Source organism: Hibiscus syriacus, unplaced genomic scaffold (assembly GCF_006381635.1).
Source record: "Hibiscus syriacus cultivar Baekdansim isolate YM2019G1 unplaced genomic scaffold, ASM638163v2 tig00111099_pilon, whole genome shotgun sequence".
Taxonomy (NCBI): Eukaryota; Viridiplantae; Streptophyta; class Magnoliopsida; order Malvales; family Malvaceae; genus Hibiscus; species Hibiscus syriacus.
Genome location: NW_024062984.1, coordinates 1,251,995 through 1,263,686, shown reverse-complemented (window position 1 = coordinate 1,263,686; position 11,692 = coordinate 1,251,995). Strand labels below are relative to the sequence as shown.

Below are 11,692 nucleotides of genomic sequence, written 5' to 3'. Positions count from 1 at the left end.
GGAATGTGAAAAATTGAAAAGTTCGATGGTGCGGACTTTGGATTTTGGAAGATGCAAATTGAATATTTTCTATACCATAAAAATCTATATCAACCCCTCTCAGGAAAACAACCAGAGGACATGAAGAATGAAGAATGAAGACTGGGCTCTTCTCGACAGACAAGCCCTCGGAGTTATCCGACTGACGTTATCCCGCAATGTTGCTTTCAACATAGTAAAGGAAAAGATCACGGCGGGTCTTATGATTGCTCTCTCCAGTATGTATGAGAAGCCATCGGCCTCAAACAAAGTTCATTTGATGAGGCGATTATTCAATTTGCGGATGACGGAAGGGGCATCGGTGTCACAACACCTAAATGAACTCAACACAATCACAACCCAGTTGAGTTCAGTGGAAATTGAATTTGATGATGAAGTTCGAGCTTTAATTCTCTTATCATCTTTACCAGACAGTTGGAATGCTACTGTTCTAGCAGTCAGCAGTTCGTCGGGAAACAACAAATTAAAATTCGACGATGTTCGGGATTTGGTACTGAGCGAAGAAATTCGACGGAGAGAATCAGGTGAAGCATCAACCTCCTCAGCCTTGCACACGGAGTCCAGAGGGAGAACTTCAGAAAGAAATTCAAATCGTGGAAGATCGAAATCCAGAAGGGGAAAATCAAGAACAGGAAATAAAGATTTTACCTGTTATAATTGCGGCAAGAAGGGCCACTTCAAAAGAGATTGCCGAGCACCGAAGAAAAATACCTGCGCATAGGAATCTGCCAACATGACGGAGGAGACAGGTGATGCCATGATTTTAAGCGTCAACAGTCCGATTGAATCATGAATTTTGGATTCAGGGGCATCTTTCCACTCCACGCCATGCCAAGAAATCATGAAGAACTATGTCAGTGGTGATTTTGGGAAGGTTCATCTTGCTGATGATGAAACCTTGAAGATCGTCGGAAAAAGAGACATCCGACTAAAGCTGCCAAACCAGACCACCTGGAAGCTGACAAGAGTGAGACATATTCCTGGTCTCAAAAGAAATTTGATTTCTGTAGGACAGCTTGATGGAGAAGGATACAGTACAACCTTTTCAGGTTGTGAATGGAAGATTACCAAAGGAGCACTCGTCATTGCTCGTGGTAAGAAGACTGGTACTCTCTATGTAACCTTAAATTTAGAGAATATCATTGCAGTAGAAGATGCTGATGGAAAATCAAACCTATGGCACCAAAGGCTTGGCCATATGAGCGAGAAAGGGATGAAGACACTTTTGTCAAAGGGGAAGCTGCCGGATCTAAAGAATATAGATGTCGGACTATGCGAGGATTGCATCTTTGGCAAACAAAAGAAAGTCAGCTTTGCAAAGATTGGTAAGACACCCAAGGCTGAAAAGTTAGAGTTAGTTCATACTGATGTATGGGGACCATCTTCAGTTCCATCTCTTGCAGGCTCATTATATTATGTCACCTTCATCGATGATTCTACAAGGAAGGTGTGGGTTTATTTTCTGAAGAAAAAATCAGAAGTCTTTGATACCTTTAGAAAATGGAAGGCCATGGTGGAAAATGAGAATGGTATGAAAGTCAAGCGGTTGAGGTCTGACAATGGAGGAGAGTACAGAAATAGGAGATTCAGAGATTTTTGCGCAAATAATGGGATCAAGCTGGAGACAACAGTTCCCATGACACCGCAGCAGAATGGCGTAGCAGAGCGCATAAACAGAACTCTGAATGAACGTGCCAGAAGCATGAGGATACATGCCGGATTGCCCAAATTTCTATGGGCTGAAGCTATTAACACTGCAGCTTACCTGATCAACCATGGGCCCTCAGTTCCTTTGGATGGCAGAATACCAGAGGAAGTTTGGAGCAAGAAAGAAATAAATCTTTCACACTTAAGAGTGTTTGGTTGTATTTCTTATGTACACATAGACTCTGCTGAAAGAAGTAAACTTGATGCTAAGTCCACAAATGTGCCTTTGTTGGTTACGGCTGGATGGCAGAATACCAGAGGAAGTTTGGAGAGAAAGAAATAAATCTTTCACACTTAAGAGTGTTTGGTTGTATTTCTTATGTATGCTAAGAAAAAAGCCTTGTGGTTACGGCGGTGATGAGTTCGGTTACCGGTTTTGGGACTACGAAAATCGGAAGATCATTAGAAGCAGAGATGTCATTTTCAATGAGAATGTGATGTACAAAGACAAGTCAACTGTAGAATCAAGCAGCTCCAATACCAAAGCTGAAACAAAGGAATTTGTTGAGTTTGAGGAGATTTCTGGAAATGATGTTCAGATCAGTCCTGAAGCAGTTCAAGAAGAACCAGGCACACCGAAACTAAGACGCTCCTCCAGAATTCCTAAACCAACCCAACGGTATTCTCCTTCTTTGTACTACTTGTTGCTGACTGACAATGGTGAACCAGAGTTCTATGATGAAGCAATGCAAGTGGAGGATTCAGTCAAGTGGGAGTCTTCCATGAAAGATGAGATAGACTCGCTTTTGTCAAATCAGACGTGGGAATTAGCTGAATTACACCAGGCAAGAAGCGCTTCAACAAGTGGATTTACAGGATCAAAGAAGAGCACGATGGGAGCAAACGCTACAAAGCGAGATTGGTTGTCAAAGGTTTACAGCAAAAAGAAGGTATTGACTACAATGAAATTTTCTCTCTAGTCGTGAAACTGTCTACAATCAGACTGGTGTTGAAAATTTTAGCTGCAGAGAATTTACATCTTGAGCAGTTAGATGTAAAGACAGCTTTCCTTCATGGTGATTTGGAGGAAGAAATTTATATGAGGCAGACAAGAAAAACCTGGTATGCAGGTTGAAGAAGAGCTTGTATGGTTTAAAACAAGCTCCTAGACAGTGGTACAAGAAGTTCGATAGTTTCATGAGTAGCAGTGGTTTTATCAGATGCCAAGCAGATCATTGTTGCTACATCAAGAGGTTCGACAATAGCTTCATTATTTTATTGTTGTACGTTGATGACATGCTCGTTGCAGGCTCAGACATGCAAGAAATTATAAACTTGAAGCAAAAATTGTCAAAGCAGTTTGCTATGAAGGATCTGGGCCGCTGTAAAGCAGATTCTTGGGATGAGGATCAAGAGAGACACAAAGTCAGGGACTTTGATATTATCACAGGCTGAGTACATCAACAAAGTACTCTCCAGGTTCAACATGTAAGATGCTAAACCAGTAAGTACACCTTTAGGTGTTCATTTCAGACTCTCCAAAGAACAATCACCAAAGACGGAGGAAGAACGTGCACACATGGTGAAGGTGCTGTACGCCTCAGCGATTGGAAGTCTGATGTATGTCATGGTTTTGTACCAGACCAGATATTGCTCAAGCAGTGGGAGCTGTTAGCAGGTACATGAATAATCCGGGCAAGGTACCACAAACAAAGCACTTTGTTTCAAAGGTGGAGATACGATACTGACAGGCTATGTAGATGCTGACTTAGCCGGAAATGTTGACATCAGAAGGAGCACTAAAGGGTATGTCTATACTCTAGGAGAAACTGCAGTGAGTTGGGTTTCTCAACTACAGAAGATAGTTGCTCTCTCCATAACTGAAGCAGAATATGTCGCTGTTACGGAATCTAGCAAGGAGATGGTTTGGCTCCAAAGTTTCTTGGAAGAGTTAGGCAAGAAACAAGAAAGCAATGTCTTGTATTGCGACAGTCAAAGTGCTATACATCTAGCAAAGAATCCGTCTTTTCATTCCAAGACAAAGCACATACAATTGCGATATCATTTTATCCGGTCTCTTCTAGAAGATGAGATTTTGAAACTTGAAAAGATCAGTGGAGCTCAAAATCCGGCAGATATGTTGACAAAGACGGTGACTACAGACAAACTGAAGTTGTGTTCAACTTCATTTGGCATGCTAGAGTAACAAGACTAGAAAAGCTGTTGCATTGATCGAGGTGTGAAGACAGATTAAAATCAATCTTCAAGTGGGAGATTGTTGAAAGTATTAAAATGGTTTTTCAAGTTTGGTAACCAACTTTGAAAAAAATGGTTTACAAAGTTTGGTAAATGTTTCTTTGAAAATGGTTTTCAAAGTTTGGTAAATGTTTCTTTGAAAAATAGTTTTTCAAAGTTTGGTAGATGTTTGTTGAAAAAATGATAATGGAATAATCACAATTAATCCCTAGGTTTTAGGGTATTTACAAGATTAAGTCCTTAAGTTTCAACTATAAATACCTTAGCTCATTTAGCTTCAAAACCATCCCAAAAATCATTTTCTTTCTCCCAATACTAGAGAGCTTTCTTGTGAGTAGTGAGTGTTTTGTAAACACCTGTAAATTTTCTCTCTTAGTAAAAGATCTGCAGCAGTCCGGAGACGTAAGCACAATTGGCTGAACTCCGTTATCAATTTCGGGTATTATTTTTCCGCTTTTATTTCGCATTCTCACTAATCTGGTTATAGGAAAATTACTTGTTACTCGTTTATTTCCCAACAATAAAATGATATTATGATAAATATAAGAATTCAAAATTATTTTATAATTTTTAAAATTTTAATTATTAAATTATCATTCACATATAATTCAATTATCTGCGCATGTGCCAAGTACCCCACACTATGTCCAAAAGCCAAGTGTCGAATTCACATAAAAATTGGAAATATGTTATTATTCTAAAAATAAATGAGACATTGATTAAAAAAATGACACATTAAATCTAAAACCAAGCATCCAATTCACATAAAATTTGGAAATATATAGGTTCTAAAAATAAATTACATGAATAACAAAGCGGTTGATTATATAGAGAGCCCTACCCTGGCTAATTCCCCCCAGATATGTTGTTTCTTAAGAAAAAAATATTTAAAATAAATATGTGCTTACACTTTTTTTCCATACATCATGTTTAGAAGAGTTAATTATCTTATATAGTGTGTTTTAAACTATGACTTTCATTTTAAATTGATCCATAAACATTTAATCATTTTAATTTCATCTTAAAATTATAGTTTTCATTTTAAATTGGTCTTTAAACTTTTGAATATTCTAAATTTGTCCCTGAATTATAACTCTCATTCTATATTGGTTTTAATCATGTGTAGAACTTAAATTTAATTTATCTTTTAATCTTATATAAACTAATATTTAAAGTATATATCCGAATTTTAACTAAATATAATATTTGTTTTAGTAGTTTTGTGCTGTCAAGTTTAATATTTGGTCTAGGTTCAAATCTTACAACACTTATTTTCCTTTCCTTTTTTCGGGTAATAATTTGAGTATAATATATATACATTATCGTGTAGCAACGCATCTGATGGCATAGGTTAATTGGCAAGGGTACTTGCTTGATTGATCAACAAAAGACTTAGGTTCGAGCCCTTCTAGCCCCCATGATTTGTTCGACTTTGAGATTTGTGTTCCTTCCAATTAGATGGTATATGTGTCATTATCTTGTTAGAATTTAAAAATATATTAAATTATAAAAATAACTTTTTATTATATAGTGACACATGTCACTAAATGATTGGAGGGTTAAATATAATAAATTAAATTAAAATAATAAATAAATATATAAAATATATAAGTTGAGTAGTCTGATTAAATATTAACGATTAATGACTTGATTAAATACATTTAAATAGTTGAGTAGTTTGATTGAAAAAATTTTAAAATTAGTGGTCCAAATGAAAATGAGCTATAATAGATGGTTATTGGTATAATTTACCCATTTCAAAAATATGAAATTCTTCATCTTTCGATTATTATTATTTTTTAAAAAGAGTTTCCTTCGAGGATTTGTAACCCTAAGTAGCAGTTCTCTATATTCGAACCCTAGACCTAGCAAACTTGACTCAAATTTGATTACTCGAACCTATTTATCTCACTTAATATTTGATATTAACCTAAATATGATGATTAAATTTGATTCGACAATCAAATCATACCTAACTCGAACATACCCGATCCAAAATTTAGTTTATCCAATATGGACTCATATCTAGCTTGACCCGAACCAAAATTAACTCGAACAGAAAGCAACCCAAACCAAAATTAACCCAACCCGAAAGTAAGTAATCAGAATCGAAAAATACCATGAACCGATAGCAACTCGAACCGGATTTAACCCAACTCGAAAGTAACCCAAACCAAAATTAATCTGAACTGAAAGCAATTTGAACTGAAAATCTATATAAACTTGATTAGGCTTATAACTGAATTACGCCTAAATAATAAGATTAACAAACAAGAAGGCATATTTTTACAAAAAATATATTAATAATTCTATATATACTTTATTAAACTAATAGCAAATTTAACCTGAATTGACATTATTTAAATGTTGACCAAAACAAAAAATCAACTAATCTAATAATGACCCGATCCGAATGTCAACCGATCCGATATTGATCCGAATCGAAAAACAACCGATCCGATAATCACCCTACCTGAAAACTGACCCACCCGAAAATTGACCCAACTCGATTTATCATACACATGAATTAAATTCGTACCCAATCCAATCCGACCAGAATAAAATTAAACAAAATATAATCTAAACCCAAAATAATCTAACCTAAACCCAATCCAAATGACTTGTTTGTCACCTCTATTGATATCGGAGTCCTTTGGCAACTCTGGTATCAAGTTGTCTTCAAAAGGGGACAATATCGAATTATGCTCACGAAACCTACACAACACGGTTTATCCTACAAATGAAATTGTCCACAAGAACATCACCCCAAAAAAAGGACCTAGAAACTTCAAAAGCTCATCCCAAGCTGGTCTATCGCACTAATGCAATCATCAATGAAATAATTGTTGTCAGTTCAAACCCATCATAAACTTATTCTTTGATTCTTGAACGCTTCGAGGGTGGTGAACTCGAATCGGAAACATCGGTTTCAGCTTTCTCGAGGTCAGCAGTTTTACGTGACTCTTGCTCTCCACCCACTTCTGATAAACTTCTCTCCGACACGGACTTGACATTAACAGCATCAGTTCCAGAATTTACACGATTTGCCTGGGAGGCTTCCGGTTCACCTTTTGCAGGCGTCTCTTTGGTAGCATCCGAAGGAGTGGGTGGATTCCCTGGATTAGAAGGTGACGCCTTCAGCTTATCTAAACCCGACTTTTGCTTCTCGAACATCATTTGGAGGTACCGCCCCTGCTCTTCAATTTGCAACTGTAGATTTCTTTGTATCTGCAGAGAAAGGAAAGATACCATGGATCTGAATGAGAGCACACCAGAAATTAAAAGATAAATTTATTCAGATCAGTTTGTTTGAGCATGAAGTATGTGCTTTTGTGCCCCCAAATTCATACCTCAAGTTGTTCATGCAGCTGCTTCTGGACCTCCATCTGTAGCCGCAAAGCTTCAGTGATCCCCATACCCCTGCTCCAGTTCGAAATTAAAAAAGAATATGCATTTAATACAATGAATTTAAATTAAACAAATTAATACATCGAAGCTTCATTAGACCTTGCACGTTAGGTACATTGCTCCTTAAGGATTCCATAAGGAATCTCCTATAATCAAACCTTTGCACAATGCAACAACAAAATAGGAACAAGATTGTAAAATTTGCAGCTCCGTAGGATTTTTTGAACTAATGGGATCCTTCAACCATCCCTTTGCACAATACAATACAATATAACAATATCAGTAGGAACCACTTACGCTTTCAAGTCCAGAGATGATAAATTTCCCGTAGTAGTCGTTTTTTTCTCCAAGGATCCTGCAAGCAACAGTCATAATTTTAGCCAGATATAAAATGACAACCCAAATTTGCATAATATAAATCAGTCATCATCCAAAAACAGAAGTTACCAAAAATGACAACATCCATGCCAACTACAAAGATAATCACTTTGTGAATAAATTAAGAAAGGGCAAATTCTGAATGAATGTTTGGTGTGGGGGGGGGGGGGGAATCACAATACAGCTGAAGATTCCAGTTTAACCAAATGAAGGGAAAATGATCTCCATTTCATTGAAGAGGACAGCATGGACCATAAACCTCTCAAGTGTCAAAATTGCATCCATTGAAATACAGTGCTATGATCTCTAATGTATCAGTATGGGAGGATATGATTATGAGTGCATGATAGCGTGCTTCATAATTCACTGGACAGTTAAAGATTCTGGATCCAATTAAACCAAATGAAGGAAAAAAGATCACTTCATGGATAAAGCATGATGGACTATATAACACTGAACAATCCTCCTCAACCATAACACAAACCATTAAGAAAAAACATCAAAACAAGTAGCAAGGAATAAACCGCCCTTCCAAAAAAGTCTAACAAAGCAAAACAGGCTGTAGATGAACACATGCAGAGAAGTAACACAGATAGGGAAAAGGAAGGAAACTTAAAGGGAGCTTGACATGTACCTTCCGATGACTCTGGTCTGTATCTGGCAGTCCTATATTTCTGCAGTTAAAGGAAGGAAAACGTAACCAGGGCTTTTGAGCACCCATACATATTCTTTAATGACTAAAAGAGAGGTGTATGTACCTGCAAATGACTTTTAACATGATAAATAGTCAAGCCTTCAACCTTCATAATCTTCAGAACGCCCTTTGGAGTAGCTCCTGAAATTCGAAAAACACCAAACAGATTGAAACAAAAGCCTACACAATTTTTGGCAAGCAATTTCACGATAGCCAAAAGGTACGCACTTTCGCTGCCTCCTAGTTGGTTGACAGCCTCAACAAAGGCTTCATGAAGTTCTGGTGTCCATCGCATTCGTTGCTTTGCTGGGGCATTATTTGCTGCTGATGAGGAGTTTACAATTGCCACAGATGGAGAAGGAAGCTGCTGATGTACTTGGGGTTTCTGTTCAGTTATGGTTGTGTATGGTTTTGCCACCTGATATACCATGTCAAACAACAAGAAACAAGATAAACTATGTCAATAAGTTTAAAGTTTACGTGATTACGTATAATCTTCCATGATATAAAAAAAATAAAAAAAATCCACACCTTTGGTTCCATATCCTTAACGTTGTCAACAAGAAGCTCATTCCAATTGGAGGCCAACGCATCATCGTCAGTGATAAGCTGGTCTGCCCATTCCTGCCAATCATTACTTTTGCACAAGTCCTCAGATGTCATGATATCACTACAGTTAGTGCTTTCTACTTGACAGCTCTGGACAGGGGTGCTTATAGGAAAATCAGAGAAACCCGGATCGGGACACCAAGAACCACTATTTTCTTTATAGTAATGACTTGACATCGTAGATTGAGGCAGCGTTTGGTTAGACGATTGAGGTAACAACAAATCTGCAGCATTAGTTGGTGCCTGAGAAATAAAAGGAGCATTTCTTGAATGCTTTTCATGAGGCGATGAAGATGAGTAATGAAGATCACTCGAAAATCCTGAGGATGATGAGAATATATGACCAACCACCCCACAATTGGTGGAAGAACGAGTTGCACGAACCAGAGGGCTTCCCATCAGTTCCCTTTTTGCTGAAACTTGCTGAGTGCCGGGCAACTTCAGATACGTATCATCCAAAGGTGTTGAAATGGCTGGTAAAGATGACGACAGTCCTTCAGACACCCCCAGGTTACTTGCACCTGATCTCTGAATAGACAAAGCAGGCCGTGCCTCCATAATTGTCCTAAAATAGAAAATTGAAGATGTCAATTCTTTGGTCAACCAATAGTAGCCTAACTAGCTCAGTTCATACTGTTGCAGACAAACAAATGAAAGCTACAAAAAGCATCCTTGTTCTTGGTTGAAAATGCCCAAAAGGAAAGGTCATAACTTTTGGCGTCAATAAACATTATCCAACAAATAAATAAATAAATAATATTGAGGTACACAAGAAAAACAGTAACCCCAGAAAACACCTATGAAATACTGCTAAAAAATTAAGATGAACAGATACGCAAACATGCTCGCATGCTTCCTTACAGATATGTTAAAAATAATAACAATGTGCTTAAAATGGATGCCTATTCTGAAATTCCTAACGAACGAGTTCAGTTAGCCCAAACATAGTCAGCGTAGAACGAAATGATGCCCACGCTGCAATTCATATCTCGACCATAACTGATTCTGTCAGACCTTTAAAAAGCAATTTTTCATTTTTTTGGGGTCAAAGGCCCACCAATTGAAAACGCATCAAAATTTAACTGAAGCTTCATTCAATAGAAAACAATAAATTACAGGTATTTTAACTCTAAAAAGGCGAGATTAAGCAAAACGAAGCAAATGGGTACAGCGATTCTAACCTAAAAACTTGATGGAAACTTCACAGGATTGAAAACCCACCGAAAAGAATCGAATCCAAACAAGAAAGGAGGACTGTGGAGGAAATTTTTATAGAACCATAGGCGGGTCTTTTTTTAAAAATCCGTTACCGGCGTTAAGCCAACCAGAAAATGAACGGTGGCGGATAACGTTATTGCCTCTTCTTTGTGACCCTTTTCTGACTTTGCAGCTAATAAGAGACAAACAGTGATTTAGCAGACGAGCCTATCGTGGCGCGTGTTAGGTAACCTCTCTGGTGATGAGTGGAAAATGGTCCTCAACAAGCATTCAACATTGCTTGGATTTAGCTGTGGGGTTCACATGATTGTCTACGTGGAGGGTTGTGATAGGGGAGTGGAAAACTATCCGATTGGCTGCACGTAGGCGTAATTATAACTGGATGCTCATATGATGAGAGACGTGGTCTTTCAGCTGCCAAAAGGCCAATAGCCACGGAGGACTCTGCAACTAGCATTTTCTTCTTTTCTCGATTAGACTTATTAAAAAAAGGGCAAATTACAAATATGACCATTTATTTATAGGGAAATTTCAATATGAATACTAATCTTTTTAATTTTATCAATTAAACCACTTATCTTTTTAAATGATATCAATCAAATCATCTATTGTTAATATTTGATGAATAAATTGATGTGACCATTATAATTTTATTAATTTTATTAAATGTCACATCAACTCAAATTTTTGTCAAATGTTAACAGTAAATGACTTAATTGATATAACTTAAATAGTCAAGTGAACAAATTGAAAAAAATTACATCAACTCAAATTTCTGTCAAATGTTAACAGTAAATGACTTGATTGATATAACTTAAATAGTCAAGTGAACAAATTGAAAAAAATTAAAACAAAAATTAATGGCTAAATTAAAATTTCATCATATTAAGTGATCATCGGTATAATTTATCCTAAAATAAATTTGAGAGAGTTGCTTGGGTGTGGTTTCTTAGACAGAAACATGGTCCACGGGAATCTTGGTTGACACGTGTCAAATGAGGGATGGGCATTTAGTTTGTTGAGTTGACTAAACCACTAGCAAGACACCAACAACTTGGTACTCGATGTGGCCATAATTTTTGGCAACTTCATGTATGGTCATCATGATACTGTTTTCGCAATCTGTCATTCACATGCAGTCATTCATCAATAACATGATAAGGGGTGAAACCAGGAACATTTTAGAGGGTAAGGTTAGAATCAGAGATTTGAGTTTGGGATGAAAGTGTAGTTTTATCATTGGACTCATTCATAATTTGACAATTTGTAAAGGGGCTAATAGAAAATGTCAAAATTCATTCTTTAAACCCTGTAGTCACTGGTCAAAATACGTTCTCAAAACCCAGTAATCACAGTTTGTGCAAGTGGTAAAACAAGACTCTTGATCTATTAGGTGTGTGTGTATCTATATCAAGAGTATCTTGTTTTACAGACTATGGTTTC

General features: G+C 37.0%; 1 protein-coding gene across 1 annotated transcript; it reads right to left on the bottom strand.

Moving 5' to 3' along the window:
* Positions 1-6,434: 6,434 nt before the first annotated feature.
* Positions 6,435-10,323, bottom strand: LOC120153374 (protein PHOSPHATE STARVATION RESPONSE 1-like). Its single transcript, XM_039165337.1, has 8 exons — positions 10,212-10,323; positions 8,954-9,708; positions 8,651-8,840; positions 8,487-8,563; positions 8,363-8,402; positions 7,648-7,705; positions 7,293-7,362; positions 6,435-7,170 (listed from the first exon to the last, which is right to left on the bottom strand). The coding sequence occupies exons 2-8, from the start codon at positions 9,587-9,589 to the stop codon at positions 6,814-6,816; spliced, it is 1,428 nt and encodes a 475-aa protein (XP_039021268.1). The 5' UTR covers positions 9,590-9,708; positions 10,212-10,323; the 3' UTR covers positions 6,435-6,813.
* Positions 10,324-11,692: the final 1,369 nt, after the last annotated feature.